This window comes from Catharus ustulatus, chromosome 11 (assembly GCF_009819885.2).
Source record: "Catharus ustulatus isolate bCatUst1 chromosome 11, bCatUst1.pri.v2, whole genome shotgun sequence".
NCBI classification, from domain to species: Eukaryota; Metazoa; Chordata; class Aves; order Passeriformes; family Turdidae; genus Catharus; species Catharus ustulatus.
This window is the reverse complement of record NC_046231.1, coordinates 20,273,221-20,292,708: the sequence shown is the minus strand read 5'-3', so window position 1 is coordinate 20,292,708 and position 19,488 is coordinate 20,273,221. Positions and strand designations below refer to the sequence as shown.

General features: G+C 60.8%; 3 protein-coding genes across 8 annotated transcripts in view; 1 reads left to right on the top strand and 2 right to left on the bottom strand.

The window, feature by feature from the left end:
• ZC3H18 (zinc finger CCCH-type containing 18) overlaps positions 1-4,627 on the bottom strand; it is a 42,497-nt gene extending 37,870 nt beyond the window's left edge. For 2 of the 3 annotated variants that reach the window (XM_033070060.2, XM_033070061.2), the window contains exon 1: positions 4,379-4,627. In XM_033070060.2, coding sequence (XP_032925951.1) covers positions 4,379-4,502 — 124 coding nt within the window. In that variant the 5' untranslated portion in view covers positions 4,503-4,627. Of the gene's footprint in view, positions 1-3,807; positions 3,829-4,378 lie in introns of those variants that run through there. The other variant, XM_033070062.1, reaches the window with a different exon arrangement.
• A 461-nt stretch (positions 4,628-5,088) lies between these two features.
• On the top strand, positions 5,089-8,180 carry CIDEC (cell death inducing DFFA like effector c). 3 transcript variants are annotated; one of them, XM_033069753.2, is made up of 7 exons: positions 5,128-5,148; positions 5,337-5,633; positions 6,299-6,370; positions 6,479-6,620; positions 6,719-6,868; positions 6,962-7,146; positions 7,780-8,180. In XM_033069753.2, the coding sequence occupies exons 2-7, from the start codon at positions 5,515-5,517 to the stop codon at positions 7,970-7,972; spliced, it is 861 nt and encodes a 286-aa protein (XP_032925644.1). In that variant the 5' UTR covers positions 5,128-5,148; positions 5,337-5,514; the 3' UTR covers positions 7,973-8,180. The 3 variants fall into 3 exon arrangements, with proteins under 3 accessions (XP_032925645.1, XP_032925644.1, XP_032925646.1); XM_033069754.1 differs by lacking the exon at positions 5,337-5,633 and having other exon boundaries at positions 5,089-5,148; XM_033069755.1 differs by lacking the exons at positions 5,128-5,148; positions 5,337-5,633 and adding an exon at positions 5,227-5,311.
• Positions 8,181-9,147: 967 nt separating this feature from the next.
• Positions 9,148-19,488, bottom strand: part of ZFPM1 (zinc finger protein, FOG family member 1) — a 34,496-nt gene continuing 24,155 nt past the window's right edge. For both annotated transcript variants that reach the window (XM_033070154.1, XM_033070155.1), the window contains exons 4-10: positions 16,934-17,067; positions 14,339-14,441; positions 13,387-13,596; positions 12,975-13,205; positions 12,543-12,638; positions 12,311-12,460; positions 9,148-11,842 (exon numbers count right to left, since the gene is read on the bottom strand). In XM_033070154.1, the coding sequence (XP_032926045.1) occupies positions 9,612-11,842; positions 12,311-12,460; positions 12,543-12,638; positions 12,975-13,205; positions 13,387-13,596; positions 14,339-14,441; positions 16,934-17,067 (3,155 nt within the window). In that variant the 3' untranslated portion in view covers positions 9,148-9,611. The remainder of the gene's footprint in view (positions 11,843-12,310; positions 12,461-12,542; positions 12,639-12,974; positions 13,206-13,386; positions 13,597-14,338; positions 14,442-16,933; positions 17,068-19,488) is intronic.

Sequence of the window (19,488 nt, the reverse complement as noted above, 5' to 3'; positions counted from 1 at the left end):
GCTATCCACAGTTTATCAACCTGTTATTAAGCTTTTATTTCACCTTTTCCTGACACTTTTCCCTGTTTGTCCAACTGGTTTTGCACAGGAAAAGTGATTTCCCACACAGACATACCAAACACTGCCCCAAGAAAAGCAAATTGAGCCTTCCCAGCACCTGAACCCCCAAAATCTTTTGGCAATGAACAGAATTTGCTGCAAACTCCCAAGATCAAAGTCCCACCCCAGAAAATGCTGCTCCTTATACTGTGGGGGGTCTGCAGAGGAGTTAAAACCAGAAAATAAACTCAAAGCATCCCCAGAAGCACCTTAAGCTGCATTTTAGGACTGACTTTGCTCTCCCCAAGCCTCCTGGTAGCAGTTAATTGATAAACACGAGGTGATCTCAACATCAGCAGGGCCCAGAGCAGCAGAAAATTCACATTTTGAGCCCCTTCCCTCTTGTTTCTCTGCACACTGGAGCTGGGTCTTGCTCACCAGCAAAGTTTTGATTTCCCTGACAAGGTCAAACCCAAATGAACAGACAGAATTTGCCTCAACAGCTCCAAGCAGCTCCCCAGGATGGATTTGAAGCAAATTATCTCCTTTATTGATGCTGAGCTCATAAATTGCTGCACAAATTATTATTGGTTTTAAGAGGCAGTTCAGAGCAGGGATTTTAATTGCCCAAGTGCCTGGGAAGTGAATTTGTGTGAACACAAAGGTCAGCCTGGAGAGGCCACCAGAAATATCAAAGCTGCCAGGGCCACGTGGATTCAGGAAATTTGTTTTCTGTTTTCTTGCAAATAAGCAGCACCAAAAAAATAGTAAAAAAAAAAAAAAAAGGTATTTAAGTGAAGCAAATGGCTTTTTGTGTTTGACATGGAGACCTTTAGAGGGATGGGAGGAAACAAGTTCTGATGGTGAGGAATATAAACCACTGACCTCCACAGCAGCTTTTATAAAATCCACAGCATCCAGCAGTTGGAATAATTTCCTATTAATTTCCATCAGCAGAAATGATAAGAAACACAATAAATGATGACCCAAATGAGAAGAATTCAAAAAAATCCAGGCAGGGAGGGTTTTTTGGGATGTATTTCCTTGACTCTGAGATTGGGCTGCTGCTCCAAGATTCCCTAAAAGCAACCCAGCAGATTTTGGCAGCAATCTTACCCTGCATGGAAATGCCCCAAAACAAAGCCCAGATGCCCACAGGTAAAATCAGCAGCAGGAAAAACATTTGGGAGGTGGAAATTAAAAGGAAAACTGTCTAATGATGGATCAGGACAGCAAGTTTAATTCCAGCTTTAAGTGTTAAAATAATCTGCAAATCAATGTATTACAAATCTTTGGACTTCTGTAGGGGTTTTTTTTTTTTCAGATGGTTTTTAAACTACAAATCACAATTTATCCCAAACCTCTGGAATTGTGAGAGGTTTTTCTGAGGAGGATTTTTAATCTTCAAATCACAATTTATTCCAAATCCCTGAAATCCTGAAAGTTGGTTTTTTGGGTTTTTTTTTTTTTTTGGAAGTGATTTTTAGGGGTTGTTTGGGTTTTTCTAATATTTGAGGTATTGCTTTCTGCTGTCCTTCATGGAAACATAAAGACAAATATCACAAAAACCTGAGCAAAATTAACTCCATGGAATTATTTTAAATCAAGCAGCAGTGACAGAAGTGGCAGAGCAGAAACCCTCAGGTTTCATCCCTCCACCACCATAAACTTGGCATTTTTTTATGCTTTAAAACTGAGCCAGTTTCTTCCTGATTCAAAACCAGTTATAAAAGCAAAAAATTAACTCCTAAGCCTCAGATAAGCTTGTTTGACTTGCAGCTCAGGCAAGAGGTAGGGATGTATTAATGCCTCTCACCAGCAGCCTTTTATCTTCCAAAAATCTTGAAAATTCAGGCAAAGCTGCCTTTGGTCCCAGCTGCACGATTATTTCTGTTCCAAAAGTGGCTCCATTTGCTCAAAGTGTGTCAAATATTCCTCTCCTGTGTGTCTGGGGCAGCCTGGAGCAGCACAGGGCACTGGGAATTGCAGCCAGGCTCACAAACCTCTCCTGCTCCTAGGCCAGCATTTCCATGGGGAGGTTTGGGAGTAAATGTAAGAAATAAGGGGTATTTTCAGGTAAAAAAAAAAAATTTAAAAAGTATTTCCCTGTTTTTGGGCATGCCTCAGTGTGCTGAAAGCCTCTTCAAAGCAGGTCACAGGTTCTCAGGGAAGAAACTGAGGAGCTGGCAGCAGAATTTCCCAGGAATGAGGAGCTTTTAGTTCCACAGCACATCAGGGACTCAGAAGCTTCACAGCCTGAGCTCTGGAATATTTCAAATCAGGGAATGAAGCATGAGCTGCTCCTGAATCTATCAGAGTTCCATGGCTTGCACAAGGTGGGACAGAACCCTCCTCCTGCCTGGCCATCCCCACTGAGCCTGAATGCAGCAGGAAGGAGCCAATTCCTTCCCACTAAAGCCTCCCAGCCTTCTTAGAAACATTTAAAATTACACATTTCCCCCTCAAACAGGGGAGGAGAGATTTGTGGAGATGCTACAGAAATTGAAATCCACCTGCTTCACTTCCTTTACAAGGTATTTTTATCAAAGCTTAACAATATCCAAGGTTTTTTAACTTAGAGCACTGGGATTGAGCTGCCTTGGCCCAGCACTAAAGGCAGGGACAGAAAGGCCTTTTGCTGTTTAAGTTGCTTTTAAAACCCCACTTCCACCTCACCAGGGAATCATTTTAAATAATATCCTGAACCCCACACTTCTGTCAGGTAGTTTTTACAAGGCCAGAGGAGTCAGAGCAGGAATTTTTACGTTTTGCAAAAATCAGCCCAAATTTCTTCCCTTTTGTTGATTAAACAGCACTAAAAGGTGCAAAATTAAGAAGGAAGAAATTCCAGCCAGGAACTGAGTTCCTACAAAACCCTGGAGCTGGGCAGAGCCATCAACATCAGCTTTAAAACACCACAAATTTCCATGGATATGAGAAACCATTCCCAATTTCTGTTCCCCTTGCAGCCCTAGGGGAGGTCACAGGACAGAGGGGAAGGAAAGGAGAGATGAGGCTCTTTCCTTCAGGCTGAAATCTTTGGGCTAAAAGGATTAAATCCACTTCCTAAAAGGCAAACAGCTCCTGTGAAATCAGCTCCATGAAAGGCAGGGGTTAAAGCAGAGCAGAAAAGCTCTGGAGCAGGGTCTAAGTGCAGGCAGGAACAATCAGGGGGCTGAGGAGAGTGAATGGGAACAGTGCTGACAGCACAGGTGAGGAGAGAAAGGCAGCACAAAAAGATTTAGGGAACAAAGAACTGCAAAAAACAGAGGCAAAGCAGAATCCAAGGGCAGGAACCAGCACAGGGAAAAGCATGGAAGAGCAGCAGGAGCAGGAAATCAAACTCCTCAGGATCCAGGAAAGGGGAAACAGGGGACACTGAAAGGATGAATTTGTGTGCAGCCCTGCCCTGACTGGAATCCCAGTTGCTAACAGGGTTAATTAACCAAAATCCTCATTTCTCTGCCATCCTCAGGGAGCTCTGAGGTGGAGGATGCCCAGGGAACTCAGCAGCTCTCAGGGCACCCTTGCATGCCCCAAACTCAGCAGCCCTGTGGGGTCAGTTTGGTGGTGAGGGGCATTTCCAGGAGCTGGGCTTGAAGAGCTCAGAGAGCTCCCATGGGGAATGTTCCTCATGGATTTGTATTTGGGGTCCTGAAGGGAAAAGCAGCTGCAGTTGTTTTTTTTTCCTACATCTCCTTCCTACAGCTCTCCCCCATCAAATGCTGAGTTTGAGTTCTCAGCAAGAGACAACCAACAGGGTTGTACCTGGATCTGGCAGGATTTGGGATAATCCCACTCTGAAGACAGATTTTGGATCAGCAGTTTGGTAAATATCTGTCCTGATAAACTGGGACCCTTTCCTGGATCCAGGCAAACCTTAGGGAGAAAGAATTCACAGCCTGGAGATGCTGGTCCTGCTACAGCTCTGAGGAGATTCACCTGGGAACTGACCCCATGGGGTGATGGACCCCAAAAATCAGCCCAGAACTGACCCTGCAGGTGATGGACCCCAAAAATCAGCCCAGAACTGACCCCATGGGGTGATGGACCCCAAAAATCAGCCCAGAACTGACCCCATGGGTGATGGACCCCAAACTCAGCCCAGAACTGACCCCATGGGTGATGGACCCCAAAAATCAGCCCAGAACTGACCCTGCAGGTGCCAAACCCTAAGTCCATTCAGAACTGACCCCATAAGTGATGGACCCCAAACCCATTCAGAACCGACCCTGCAGGTGCCAAACCCCAAACCCACGTCAGGACAGTCCCTCACGCCGCTGGTGCTGCTGTGGGGTGCCCAGTTTGTGTCCCCCCGGTCCCCCCATGCCCCCCTCACCTCGGAGGGTCTCCTGCCAGGCTGGGCTCCTCCTGCTGTGCCCCCGGGCCGCGGCTGCTGGCGCTGTCCCTGTCCCCAGTGCCTGAGGAGAGGGGACAGTCAGAGCCACCTGCACCCCTGGCATCTGTCCCGGCTGAGCCTCGACACCCACCCGGACCTACAGCTCCCCCCAAAGCCGTGCGCGCCCCTTCCCATTCATTATCCCAAACAAATTCATTGATTCCCCCACTCTGCCATCCCCAAACGTCCTCCAGCCTCCCCGCGTCCCCCTCTGACCCCCTCTGAAAACCGCGCCGGGCCCTCCCCTGCTCTCCCCGCCGCCCTCCCCGGGCCGTTCCCGGGGGTGTCCCCTGTCCCCCCTCCCCGGGGCCGCCCCCGCCCCGCGCTTCCCCCTCCCCCTCCCCGCGCCGGGCCCGGGCCCGCCCCCCCTCCCCGGCGCTAGGCCGCGGCGGCGCGGGCGGCGCCTCACCGCTGTCGGGGGGCTGCGGGGGCCCGGCGCGGTGCGGGGCGCGGCGGGGGCGGGCCGGGGGAGCGGCGGGAGCCGGCGGGGCCGGCGGGGCGGCGGCGGCAGAGCGGGACGGGGCGGCGGAGCGGCCTCTACTCGCGGCGGCGCAGGGCGGCCATGGCGTGACGTCATCCGCGCGCGACGGGGCCCGGCGGCGCGAGGCGTGGGGAGGGGAGGGGAGCGGGGAGCGCGCGCTCTGCCCCCCCCCCCCCGCCCGCCTTAAAGGGGCCGCGCACAGGGACGGAGCGCAGGTGTGCGCGCACAGGTGAGCGCGCGGAGGTGCGCGGGCGGGGGGGGCGCGTGCACGCGCGCACGTGCAGGGAGGGGCGGGGCTCCACGCCGGACAGATGTTGGCGCGCGGCTCCAGATGTGCGCAGGTGGAAGCCGCGGGATCGGGGAATATTTGGGAACAGGTGACACAGGGACAGGTGTGTTTGCGATGTCGCCGCACAGGGAGAGCCCGCGCGCTCCCTGCGCTGCCACCCTCCGTGCACAGAAGTTGTTCCTCGTGTTGGGAGGAACTTCTCGTGGTTTGTTTCATGGCCATCGCTCCTCTCCCTGTCTCTGGCACCGTGCTGTGACACCCCATGGAGATATTTGATGGGATCCCCTCTCCGCATTCCCTTCTGCCATGCCCGGCTGGATCCCGCGTGGATCACCAGGAAAAGCCGCGGATCCCCCGGCTGGGACTGGCTGGGCAGGAGGGGGTGCGGCCAGGGGGAGGAGGAGTCTCTGTGCCAGGTACATAAGGTGAGGTGAGGGCAGCGTCCCCAGGAGAAGGGTTGGTGTGTGCTGGAGGTGAGGGAATGGGGAATGGGGAATGGGGAATGGGGAATGGGGAATGGGGAATGGGGAATGGGGAATGGGGAATGGGGAATGGGGAATGGGGAATGGGGAATGGGGAATGGGGAATGGGGAATGGGGAATGGGGAAGCCCAGCCGCACTCCTCCTGAGGCTCTTGGCTGGAGACACCCCTGGAGCCCCTCAGCAGGCTCCTGGCTGGAGATGCCCGTGGATCAGCAGGGTGGGGGTGCTCCCATGGGTGTCTCTGACTCCCTGGTTGCCCTCTCAGAGGGCTCGGAGCCCGGCACAGCCCAGGCTGGTGTCTCACCTTTGCTCCAGCGCTGACTCAGGCTCCCACGTGTCCCTTTACGCAAGAGCGGTGCTGGCAGGGGACTCTGGCCAGGCAGCCACCGCTGGCCTGGCCCCGGCCAAAGGGCAGGACCAGCCCCTGTAAAGGCAGCGGTGACAGAGCTCAGGCTCAGTTCTGTCACCGGAATTACCAGTGGGGACATCTGGAACAGGCAGGAGCTGAGAGGAGCAGAAGATCCCCTGGAGCGGAGTTGAACGCGCTGATGGGAACAGATCTTGGGCAAACAGCAGCTGACAGGGACCACTGTCCTTCCTCCCACAGGCTGCTCCCTGCTCCTTGGATGATGGATTATGCCAAATCCCTGAGCCAGCGCCTGGCTGCCCCTGTGTCCAAGTAAGTGCCATGGACCCCCTGTCCCCAGGATGGGGGACATCCCACTGGAGCCCCCCCAGGGGGGCTATGCTGCCTGTCACAACACCCCAACCGTGTGTCCCTTCCCAGATGTGTCTCAGCCAGTGCCTCCATGACCCAGCAGCTGCTGGCGGGCCCGGCCCCACCGCCCCGGCCCTACCGCGTGTGCAACTGGGACCGCAGCGTGCGCAAGGGCGTCATGGCCCCGAGCCTGGCCGAGCTGCTGCGCCAGGTCTGTCTGTCTGTGTGGGCTCTGTCTGTCTGTCCAGCCTCTGTCTGTCTGTCCAGCCTCTGTCCCCCCAGCCCTGCTCACCCCCAGCCCCTCTGCAGGCTCAGAGCGCCCTGGCCCTGCCCGCGCCCATCGTGCTGGTGCTGGATGAGGACGGCACCGCCGTGGAGACCGAGTCCTTCTTCCGCACGCTGGAGGAGAACACGGCGCTGATGGCCCTGAGCAAGGAGCAAACCTGGACTGCCCCCAAGGTGAGGGAACCCCTGAGAGGGCCAGGAGGTTGGTTTGTGTCCTGCCTGTCCCACATTGGGAGGGTGGGTGACCGTGGTCCTGCTGTTCCCTAGTCCCGTGGCTACCAGGTGGGCCTGTCCCGCAAGCCCCCGCGCAGGATCGACGTCGCCTGTGTCACCTTCGACCTGTACAAGACCCACCCGAAGGACCTGGGCTGCCTCAACGTCAAAGCCACCCTGTATGGCTCCTACACCATGTCCTACGACCTGCGCTGCTACGGGGCCCGGCGCCTGATGAAGTGAGTGTGGGGGGCTGGGGACACCTGGGGGGGCAGGGGGACACTGCCCAGCCCTGGGGACACTTAGGGGAGCAGGGGAACACTGCCCAGCCCTGGGGACACTGCCCAGCCCTGGGGACACTTGGGGGAGCAGGGGGACCCTGCCCAGCCCTGGGGACACTGTCCAGCCCTGGGGACACTTAGGGGAGCAGGGGAACACTGCCAAACCCTGGGGACACTTGGGGGAGCAGGGGGACACTGCCCAGCCCTGGGGGACCCTGCCCAGCCCTGGGGACACTTGGGGGAGCAGGGGGACCCTGCCCAGCCCTGGGGACACCTGGGGGGCACGGGGACACTTCCCAGCCCTGGGGACACTTGGAGGGGCAGGGGGACACTGCCCAGCCCTGGGGACACTTGGAGGGGCAGGGGGACACTGCCCAGCCCTGGGGACACTTGGGGGGGCACGGGGACACTGCCCAGTCCTGGGGACACTTGGAGGGGCAGGGGGACACTGCCCAGCCCTGGGGACACTTGGATGGGCAGGGGGGCACTGCCCAGCCCTGGGGACACTTGGGGGAGCAGGGGGACACTGCCCAGCCCTGGGGACCCTGCCCAGCCCTCCCCTGGCACGCTGACCCCGTTTCTCCCTCCCAGGGAAGCCCTGCGCTGGGGGCTGTTCACCATGCAGGCCACTGGCCACGTCCTGCTGGGCACCTCGTGCTACATGCAGCAGCTCCTGGATGCCACCGAGGAGGAGCAGAAGGAAGAGGAGAAGAACCCGCTGCCCCTGCAGAGCCTCCTGCCCTGCAGCCTCCCTGCCCTGCCCTACAAGAAGATGTTGCAGTGAGGGCTGGCTGGCCTGGCCTGTCCCCTCCTGTCCCCCCACCCTTTGGGGGTCTCAGCACCCTGCTAGGTCAATGCCTGGGCAGAGGCTGCCACAGTGCCTGGCACAGCCTCTCCTTGCACTCTGCTGGCTGAGTGTGGCCAAATCTGCTCTGGAATAGCTGCTGCTCTGTAAATATATTTATTTAAGTAAAGTTCTCCTTAATTCAGCTGCTTTTTGTGTCATCTTTTTGTGGGGGGGGGCACCCAGGACGTGCAGCCCTTGCACTAGTTGGCACTTACAGCTGGTGCTGTAAGAGGTGTGAGCAGGGGACCTGTCGCAAGCACTTCCCCTGGGGAGCTGCAGCCTTCATCCTCCTCCTCCCTGGCACCAGAGCCTGGCTCCCACCCCTGGCACAGAGCTCAGACTCCCCTGGCACTGCAGCCACCCACAACACCGTGATGGGGCAAACCCCAAAGCCCTGTGGGGCAGCTGGTGCCAGCTGGCACGGTGTCTGTCCCTTCCCTGCTCCTTGTGCCCCTGGCACAGAGGGACAGCCCAGGGGGTGCTCCTGTCCCTGGGGTCCCTGCTGGCAGTCACTGTGCCCACCCCAGCCTTGCCCAATGTCCATGGGCATCCCAGGAGCTCCAGGGAGACCAGCTGGGAAACAAACAGAGCTGGGGGCACTGGGCTGCAGTGACCTGGCCCTTGGGGACTGTCCCTGAGTGTGCAGAAAGGTCCTGAAGGAGCAACCCTGCCAGAGAGGGTGGGAGGGAGGGGAAGAACCCCCTGCCTCCCTCTGCTGAACTGGGAATACTGGGATGAGCTGTGGGCTGGTGAGAAGCCATGCCCCTGTCACACTGTGCGTGACACCTGAGCATACTCACCTGGGCACCCAGTGCAGGGTCTGGAGCTGCAGAGCAGGAACTGCTCATGTGGCAGAGAGCTGAGCCCCACCCGGGCTTAATTAGCTTGATAATTAATGAGCCATCAGCATCAGCTGAGCTCCATCTGGCAGCAGCTTTGCCCCATGGCACAGATGGGTGACGTCCCCTGGGCTGATGAAGGTGCCACCCAGGGGCACTGGGGACAGCGTGGGGACATCATGCCCTGCCCCAACACAGCTGCTGTCACCCGTGGGGGTCCCCACCCGATGTCCCCACTCCCCTGGCCCCTCGCAGTGTCCCCCACCCTACACAGATGTTTAGCAGACATATTTATTTCTGTACACACTTATACACACAGTTCCCAGGGCAGCTCCATCCTCGCTGGCTCCATGCAGGGTCAGCTCTGTGCTGAGGGCACCCCCAGATTTCCTGAGGTGTTGAGGCCAAAGCTGTGCCCCCCACACCCACCCCAGCCCCGTAGTGTCTACGTGGGGGAAAAGCCCCCTGCAGCCCCCAGGGCAGGGCTGTGCACCGTCCCCTGCCTCAGTTTCCCCCTGGGGCACAGCTGGGGGCTGACCCCCATCACCAGGGTCCTCACCCCCCAACCAGGGGGGCGAAATTTGGAGCTCCAGATGCTGAAGCTGCCCCGGTGGAGCCTCCTGGGGAGGGGGAATCCTCCATCACCCCAACCCCTGCATGGGTTGGGGGTGTCAGGCACCGGTTCCATCCCCCAGCCCCTGCAGCCCCCCGAGCGGTGGTGGGGGGCTCTGGGGGGGTTACTTGACGTGCTCTGCAGCGTGCGAGGAGCAGTAATACTTCTTGTGGGCGATGAAGGTGGACAAGCTGCTGAACTTGATGTTGCAGAGGCGACAGTACCTGTGGTTGCCGTTGGGCACCGGGCCGGGCACAGCCTTGGCCGGGGGGGTCTGCACGCCCCTGTCCGTGTAGGCGGGGGGCGTGGGGGGCTTGCGGGCTCCTTCCCGCAGCGCCTCGGGGGCTCCGGGCGAGGCGGGGGCCCGGGGGGAGCCGGGGGGCCGGGGGCTGTCCCTGCCCTCCTTGGCGGTGCTCAGGCTGTCCCGGCGGAGGCGGGGGCCGGCCGGGCGAGGAGGGGACGCCGTGGGCAGGGGGGGCTCGGGCGTCCTGCCGGGACCAGCACCGGGGGCCAGCGCGTCCGGGAGCCCCTGGCCGGCCCCCGCCGGCGGCTTGGCCACAAAGAGCCCGTGGGCGTTTCGGAAGTGCTCGAGGAGGTCTCCCTTGATGGCTCCGTTGAGGGGACAGTAGGGACAGGCGGCGAGGGGACCCTTGGCACCCGCCGGTGGCAGGGGACCTTTGGGGTGGCGCTGCAGCGAGTCCGCCCCGGGGTAGGGGATGCCGGGGCTCCCCGCCGGGGCCGCCCTCACCCGCACCCCTCCTTCGGGGTCCCCCTCACCGGGGCTGCCGGGGCTGTGCCGGCCCTTGAGGGGGGTGCCCATGGCCCCCTTCATCTTCTGCAGGTGTTCCAGGGTGCGGGGCTGCAGCGGCGTGGCGGGGCACTGGTACTTCTTGTGCGCCAGGTACGCGTCCAGGCTGTTGAAGCTGATGCGGCAGGCGGTGCACTCGTGGTAATCAGCCAGGGGCAGCAGCGGGCTCGGTGCCGGTGCCGGTATCGGCTCGCTCTGCCACCGCGGCTTCTTGCTCAGGTCGATGGGACCCTCAGCATCGGGGCTGGCGTGGGGCTCAGGGGTGACCACGGGCGGCTCTGCCGGCGGCGGCGGCTCCGGGGCCGGCGGGGGCTCGGCGGGGCGGCGGGCGGTGCCGTGGATCTCGTAGAGCTTGCGGCGCTTGCGGGTGCGCAGCGGCTGCGGCAGGAAGGGCACTTTGGGGGCGCTGGGGCGGCGCAGGGGGGGATCGTGCCGGGACGCGCAGTAGAAGCGCTTGTGCACCACGTAGGTCTCGTGGCGGCTGAAGCGGATGTTGCACGCCTCGCACAGAGTCTTGCTGGGGTCCTCGTCCCCCTCGTCCCCCGCCGAGCTGGCGGGGCTCTGGCTGTCCTCGCTGCACCGCCCTGACCCCCCCTCCGCCTCGGGGGACCCCGCTTTGGTGCCCCCCTCCTCAGCCTTGCCCTCCGGCGCGGTGACCGGCGGGGTGGCATCGCGCCCAGCGTCCCCGTCGCCCGGTGCCAGGCTCTGCCCGTTGCCCGCCGGAGGGGACAGCAGCGTCCCCGGGGCGGGGGGACCCTTGGGGACCCCGGGGGGGGCTTTGAGCTTGCGCTGCTGCCCGGGGGGGCTGTCCTCGGCCAGGTGCCGGCTGGAGCAGTACAGGCGCTTGTGCACGTAGTAGTTGTTGATGTTGTTGAAGGTGATCTCGCACTCGAAGCAGGTGGCCCCCTTGGGCACCGGCGTGCCCGGGTAGATGGCGGGTGGCACCGCGCCACCCCCGTGGCCCTGCTTCAGCCGGCTGTGCACCAGCTCTGACATCTTGGCCAGGATCTCCGACGCCTGCGGCACCACGGCGGCCTCGTGGCCGAACACGTACTGGGGCAGGAACACGGTGCCACCAGCCGTGCCTGTCCCCGGCTCGCTGGGCACGGGGCTGGAGCCCGGCGTGGGGCTGGCCAGCTCCGACTTGACCTTGGCCGAGGACAGGCTGCGGGGGGACGAGGTCCGGGAGCCAGGCTCGGGGCTGCCGACCCCCTCCCCGCTCTTGGGCGCCTCTGCCTCGCTGGCCGGGCTGCAGCCCGGCTCCTCCTTGATGCGCACGGGCTCGCCGGACGTGGAGGACGAGGAGGATGCCGATGAAGGCCCTTCCCCATTCTGCGGCTGGGCTGGGGGTGAGAGTTTGCCGGCCCTGGGGTCGGGGGGTGAGGAGGGCGGTGCTGGTGCCGGTACCGGTGCCGGTACCGGGGCGGTGTCGGGGCCGGGAGCGGGGCCGGGCAGCACCACGTGCTGCGGCAGGGCGGGCAGTGCCTCGGGCAGGAACGCGCTCAGGCTGCACTTCCGCAGGGACGCGTTGTTCGGCTGGCTCAGCCCTGCAGGGGGACAGAGGCCACAGTGTCACCGAGAGCCCCGGCACAGTGATGGTCAGCACTGGTGTCACTGAGAGCCCTGGCATAGGGATGATCAGCACTGGTGTCACCGAGAGCCCTGGCACAGGGATGATGAGCACTGGTGTCACTGAGAGCCATGGCACAGGGATGATCAGCACTGGTGTCACTCAGAACCCCGACACAGGGATGCTGTCCTGTCCTGTCCCCGTTAGTGACACTCCCAGGGCAGGGATCCTCACCCCGTTCCCCGTTCCCATCCTGGCAGAGGGATGCTTGCCATGTCCTGTTCCCATCACCTCTGGCACACGGATCCTGCTCTGCTCCCCATTCCCAACATCCTGGCACAGGGACACTGTACCATCCCCAGCTCCCTTCCCACCACCAGACACAGCTGGGGACAAGCCCTTGGTGACAATGCCATGCCGTGTCCCCCACAGCCCCAGGACTCACCGGGAGCGAGGGGTTTGGCAGCAGGAAGGGCTGACCCAGGTGAGAACACCTCTCCCTTGGAGCCAGGCTGGCAGATCATGTGGTTGGTGACCAGGTGGCTGTACAGGATGTCCCTCGTGGTGGAGATGAAGCCACAGCTGTGGCAGACACCTGAGGGGACATGGCACTGGGCTGAGCAGGTAGGGCAGGAGGGACAGTGCCCATGGCAGGGCTGTCCCCAAGGGTCACTCACCGTTCAGGGTGTCCGTGTGCACCTTCAGGTGCCGCTCACAGTTGGCTTTGGTGGTGAAGGCGGACAGGCAGATCAGGCAGACAAACGGCCGCTCTCCTGCCGGACAGACGGACACTCAGCGCTCAGGGGAGGGGCACAGGGACTGTGGGGACACCCACAGGGCCATCCCCTCTGTCTCTGAGATGGGGGAGTACAAGTGAGCTGTGCCAAAGCAGTGACCCAGCTGGGGAGAACCTCATCCCACTGCTCAAGGTGCTCCATCCAGCCCTGCGCCCTCCCTGCCCCTCCAGCAGCTCAGCCTCCTCTAACTGGTCACCACATGGTCACCATGGTCACCATGGTGCCACCCCAGAGCCTCCAGAGGAGGGGTGCCATGCCACACCACACCATGCCACACCACACCATGCCATGCCGTGCCGTGCCGTGCCATACCGCTATGGCTCCGCATGTGGATCTCCAGGGAGCTGGCACTGGGACAGCTCTTCTTGCACTGAGGGAAGGGGCACACCCTCTCGTTGGGATAGCTCTCCTTGGGTTTCTCATCCAGGGCCGGGGAGCCGGCGCCGGCGCTCTGCCGGCTGGCACAGTAATACATCAGGTGGGCCTGCAGGTTCCGCTCGCTCCGGTACCAGATCCCGCAGTCCTTGCAGGGGAACACATCCTCTGTGGAGAGCAAGGACAGGGACATGGCTTGTGTGACAGTCTGGGGAGCCCTGGCAGGGCTGTGGTGCTGTGTGTCCCTTTCCGTGTGTCCTTCTCCACATGTCCATATCCATGTGTCCCTCCCTGTGTGACCCTCCCTGTGTGTCCCTCATGGTGTCCCTCATGGTGTCCCTGGACTCACTGTTGACCACAGCAGTGGCCAGGATGGCGGCCATGCCAGCCTGCTGTGGCAGCAGCTGGATGTCCGAGTGCAGCGCTGCCGGGTACGGGGACTCTCCAGGCTCCGCTTTCACGCCGTGGTTGGGGACAGCTGGTGGCTCTGCCACCACGAAGGCGCTCAGGGGCTCGTCCTCCCGCAGCGCCCGCGTCGTGCGGCACCACAGGGCTTCGTCTGCAAAGGGGGACAGCGGTGAGTGAGCAGGGAGCGCTGGATCCCGTCCTGCCGCCTGCCTGGCCCGGCCCCGCTGTCCCCGCCTTGTCCCCGCGGTCCCGGCAGCGGCCGCTGCTTTGTCCCGGCCATGGCCTGGAGATGGCGGTGTCTGCCCGTGCTGAGCCGGGCTGAGCCCGCCCGGCTCGGCTTGTGCCCGTCTCTGCACACAGCCCAGTGCCCAGCCCTGCGACATCCCTGCGACATCCCTGTGACATCCCTGCGACATCCCTGTGTGCATCTCTGCATCCATCACTGTGATATCCCTGCATCCATTCCTGCATCCACCCCTGCACCCATCCCTGTGCCCATCCCTGCACCCATTCCTGAGCTCATCTCTTCATCCATCCCTGTGCCCATCCTCATGTCCATCCCTGCATCCATCTCTTCATCCATCCCTGTCCCCATTCCTGCATCCACCCCTGCATCCATCCCTGTGCCCATTCCTGAGCTCATCTCTTCATCCCTGTGCCCATCCTCATGTCCATCCCTGCATCCATCCATCCTCACACCCCCCTCTGCACTCACCCCTGTGCCCATCCCTGAACCTCTGAGCCCATCTTTGCAGCCCATCCCTGTGTCCGTCCTTGCTCCCATCCCTGTGCCCATCCCTGCAGCAGCCAGCCAGGGAAGCTGGGACAGGGACAAGCCCAGGGACACGGATGGGGACCCCTCCCCTCCCACCCCCAGTCCCCCCAGTACCGACCCTTCCTGTAGATGACAGCGTTGGCATCGGGCTCTCCGGGCACGAGGGGCAGGTGGGACAGCCAGCAGCTCTCGTCCCCCAGCACCAGCGTCACAGGGGGGCTCTGTGGGGCAGGGACAGGGGTCAGCACGGGGGTCACACTGAGGGGCTGCCAGGGGGGTCACAGTGATCCCAAAACGGGCTGGGGTCACACTGAGGGGCTGCCAGGGGGGTCACAGTGATCCCCAAAACCATCTGAGGTCACACTGAGGGGCTGCCAGGGGGTCACAGTGATCCCAACACCAGCTGGGGTCACACTGAGGGGCTGCCAGGGGGTCACAGTGATCCCAAAACGGGCTGGGGTCACACTGAGGGGCTGCCAGGGGGTCACAGTGATCCCAAAATGGGCTGGGGTCACACTGAGGGGCTGCCAGGGGGGTCACAGTGATCCCAAAATGGGCTGGGGTCACACTGAGGGGCTGCCAGGGGGTCACAGTGATCCCAGAACTGGTTGGGGTCACACTGAGGGGCCGCCAGGGGGTCACAGTGATCCCAAAACCATCTGGGGTCACACTGAGGGGCTGCCAGGGGGTCACAGTGTTCCCAAAATGGGCTGGGGTCACACTGAGGGGCTGCCAGGGGGGGGTCACAGCTCTCCCTGCTCAGCCCATGCCCAGCTCAGCCTCCCCGCATTCTAATGAATATTAATGAGCACAAGGGTGGGGGGGGAAATTAATCTCCCTGATCCTCCGATGGCTGCTGCAGTAACGATATGAAATCTAATTATCCATCCCAATATTTCCAACCCCTCCAACTCAGCCTGACAGTCACAGCCAGTTGGGGCCTTATCACTGCCAGGAGCCGAGTGCTGGCAGCGTGATAAAGCCCCCAACACATGTGTGAGGCACTGGCACAGGGCTGTGACACCCTGGCACATGTGTGACACCCTGGGATGGGGCTGTGACACCCTGGCACATGTGTGACACCCTGCCACATGTGTGTGACACACGCACAGGTGTGTGCACCTCCCACAGTGGACACATGAAATGGGGCTGGGGGCTTTGGGACCCCCTGCATGGCACACAGGGATGGGCACTGCTGGTGCCACACGGGCAGAGCACCCTTAGGGAGAGGAGAATCCCTTTGGAATTTTGCCTCCCCCTGGTGCAGGGGGTGCCTGCGCTGCCCTGGACCCTGCAGCAGCACCCCGGGGTGCCCACCCCAGCTCCCTGCAGCGGCCCCAGCCCCAGCCTGAAGCCCTTCCTTGTTCTCCCTGGAACAAAGAGGTCGCTGTCTCGGCTCCACACTGCTGATAACCATCGGAAACCCTATCTGAAACCCTATCTGCTCCGCATCCGCCGGGAGGGCGCATCCGCACTGCCCTGCCCTCCCTGAGCCCGCCCTGGGGGCACACGGGGCATGGATGGAGCCCCCAGAGGGGCTTCACCTCCCCTTGGCACCCCTGAGCTGGCTGCCACAGGGTTTGCACACCCTCCCAAGCAAGGATTTTTTGGGGGAACGCTGTGGGATCAGGTAGGGGTGGGTAGGCATCCTCCTCCTCCTCCTCTATCAGCAGGGGACACTTGGTGCTCCTCACCACGGAATATTAAAGCCACCCACTAAAACCCCAGGCTGGGATCATCTCCCACGTGGAGATGAAGAGCAGAGCCAGGCAGGATTTGGGGGACACCCCCTGCACACCCCCCCACGCCGCCAGCAACAAAGAGGAAGGGACCTGAGGGTGACAGCCCCTATCAGGGATGGGGCTGCAATTCCTTCCTCCCTTCCCTGAGCAGAGATAGGGAGGGAGGAGAGTGGCAGAGGAGAGCAGGGCTGGGAATCATCAGCCCGGCTCGATAAGGGAGCTGCTGAAATGGGAGCAAAAATATTTAGACAATAAATGAAGTATCAGAAAAAAGCTGCGCATATCTTCGGGAAATCAATCATCCTGTACTGGGTGTCTGGACACACGGCGCCAAGCAGGAGATAGGGAGCCAAACTGGGCAGATAAGGGTTAATCAAGGATTTAATTCAGCAAAGATAAACGGGCCTGAGCTTAAAAAAAAGAGAAAAGAAGAAAAAAAATAAAGAGCAAAGGAGAGAGGAGGAGGAGGAGGAGGAAGAGGTGGGGATGGAGCCAGGGCTTGAGGATCCTGGGCTGGAGCTGCCTGTGTGCAGCTCGGGGGGGATGTGGAGGGAAGGATGTGGCTGGGATGGAGGATCCAGAGCCGAAAAACAGCCGGAGTGACTCTCATGGACACCTCCCTGCCCTGCTGCTCGCCCCACTGATGGCACCAACAGCCACCAACCCCTCAGGGCTCCTCTCCTGTCCCTTCCCCACCGCTGCTGGTGCTTTCCAGGCACAACCAGAGTCCCCAGGGAGCAAACCTGGGCTGGAAAAGCCAGATGCCATCTCCTCAGTGAGGAGACAAGTGCCACCAGGCAGCCTGGCAGAGGGGATGGCACCATTGGGAATGCTCTCAGCACCAGGGAAACCCTGGGCCACTCAAACCAGGAGATTCCCAGCGCTGAGGAGCTCAAGCAGGGACTTCTCTTCCCAAAGAATTCATTTCAGGACTTGCCCCACGCCCACCGTGCCCTCGGGGTGCTCCTCACCGTGTCACCGTGCCCTGGCGATGCCGGCTCGCTGTGGATGCTGCCCTGGAAGGGACCCCAGGAGAAACCCTCGGGGAGGCTCCTGCGGGTCCGCAGCCGTCTCTGCCCATCCTGCACCTCCAGAGCCAGCTCATCTGCGGGGAGACACGCACAGCATCAGCGGGATGTGCCCCAGACCCCCCTGAACCGCAGCACCCCAAATCCTGGTGTCCAAGGAGGATCCATCCCCTTTCCAAGGTTCCGAGGGGGATCCATCCCCTCTCCGGGGGTCCCAGGGGGATCCATCCCCTTGCTGGATGTCCGAGGGGGATCCATCCCCTCTCCGGGGGTCCCAGGGGGATCCATCCCCTCTCCGGGGGTCCCAGGGGGATCCATCCCTTGCCGGGGGTCCCAGGGGGATCCATCCCCTCTCCGGGGGTCCCAGGGGGATCCATCCCCTGCCGGGGGTCCCGCACGGCGCAGGAGGAAGGAGCGCTTCCCATCCCCGCACCCAAAGTCGCAGCAGCTTCAGGGCTTAATGGCTTTGATTATCTGATAAGGCTCTGGTTTAATGGGTTAGATAACATGTGAATACGCTATGAAGGCTGCTCGAAAATGTTTTAACTGTGCCTTTGTCTTTGGGAGCGCTGATAAGATGGCAGGTAACCAATACCCAGATGGATGTGCTGCCTGCACCTCGCTGGCTGCTGCCCCCCAAAAACCGAGCTGGGCACAGCGAGCCAAAGCCAGCCCGAGCCCTGCGGGGTCATTCCCCACCCCAGAACTCCAGGACAAGGAGCCCCCGAGGGGTGCAGCCGGTCCCGGGTGCCCTGGGCACGGAGGAGGCTGCGCTGGCTGAAGGTAAAATTGCCTTTGGAGCCGGGAGCGCGGGGAGGAAAAGGCGATCCCATGGCTGCGGAGATTGAAATCTGATGTGTTTATTAGCAGGGCTGACATCTGGATCCTCCCGGCGCTGGGGTGAGCTGAGGTGAGCGACTGGGAGCGCTGGGTGGTGTCACCTGCCATCACCCGGGTGCCACTGGGTCCCCTCCGTCCACCCCGGGCCACCGGGGACTGCTTGGAGCTCATCCCAGGGGAGCAGCCAGCGCCAGCTCAGCAAAGCCTCTGCCCACCGGCAGCTCTGGGGTGGTGTCCGGGCTGCCCGAGGTGTTTGGGGTCACCAGGCTGGTCCCTGCCACCCTCCATCCCTGTGCCACAGCCCCCACCGTGCTGCTGGCTCTGCCTCAGCTCCCCTGTCCTGCCTTCCCTTCCCCACAGCCTGGGAGCCTCAGTGATCCCATGGAGATCCCAGCTCTGTTTCTAGCTGAGGGGTTTGGGGAGTGAGCACGGCACAGGCTGTGCCTGCCCTGCATCCCTGGCATCCTCCCACCCCAATCCCCCACATTCCTGGCATCCTCCTGCCCTGCATCCCCCGGGCTGTTTCCTCATCAGCTCCACCTCAGCACAGGCAGGAGGAGGAGGAGGAGGAGGGATGAGGCTGTGAGGAGCTGTTGGGATTCATTCCCTGGCACAAACCAAGGCCAGCAGCAGGGAGCAGAGTGACCACCAGAGTGGCAGTCACACCCTCACATTGTCCCACCTGATTCCCAAAGTGCTGGACTCCCTCCAGCCTCAGCATCCCCGAGCTGCCTCCAGCCCCAAAGCCCCAGGAGAGCCCCAGCTCCCCTCTGCCACCCCCAATATCCTGGCTGCTTTTGGGGAGCCCAACGGCCACGTCCCCCCCCGGGTGCCCCCCCTTCCCCGTCTCACTGGTAATCAGCAGCGTTTGGGTCAGGAGACCATGTCTCTGAGATAAGAGCATTCGCCTGACACTTCCCATGTCAGAGCACTTCATCTTGTGTGTATCAATCCCCAGCAGAGAAAACACGCAGGCGCTGATAAAGAGAAAACCGTTCCAGACAGGGGGACAAAAATAGTGCTGCTGGAGCCTGCCCTGTTCCTGCCAGCACCCCACAGCCTCCTCCCACCCAAAAATGGGGTGCTGGAACCCCACCAACGGTGCTGAACCCCTCTCTGTGGTGCTGAGAGGGATGAGTGTCCCTGTGCCAGGCAGGGATGCTGCCAGAGCCCCTGTGCTGCACCCACGTTAACACAGCCAGGGAAAAAAAGGAGGGAAAAGATGTTTTGGTATTTTTTTTTCCCAGCTAAACACACAGCACTGCTGAGTGGGAACAGGGAGAATGATGGGGAGGTCTGGGAGATGCTGTGGGTTCCACACTGGGAACAAAACCCAAAGCCAGCAAGCTGTGTGCCCATATGGGGAGTGACCCCACCATGGATCCATCCCTGAAAGGTTGGGAAGAGCTGCTGCCAGCCCCTGGGGTGTCCTGGAGCAAAGTCTGTGAGCTGCAGCTCCCTGTGAGGATCCCCTGGCAGGTGAACACCCCCCAGGTATCTCACCTGGCCATCGGTCCCCTGTTATCAGGGAGCAGGGCTTATCTCCCAGCTCATTAACCAAATTGGGCAGGGACTGGCCTGTTTGCTCTGGGGCGCAGAGAAAAGCAGCAGGAAGGAAGGAAAGAAGGAAAAAAGGAAGGGAGGAAGGAGGGAAAAGC

Bases quoted from the DNA above. Each gene is read 5' to 3' on its own strand.
- CIDEC (XM_033069753.2), top strand. From the start codon at position 5,515: ATGCCCGGCTGGATCCCGCGTGGATCACCAGGAAAAGCCGCGGATCCC. The intron at 6,371-6,478 runs GTAAGTGCCATG...GTCCCTTCCCAG, and splicing joins CTGGCTGCCCCTGTGTCCAA to ATGTGTCTCAGCCAGTGCCT. The intron at 6,869-6,961 runs GTGAGGGAACCC...GCTGTTCCCTAG, and splicing joins AAACCTGGACTGCCCCCAAG to TCCCGTGGCTACCAGGTGGG.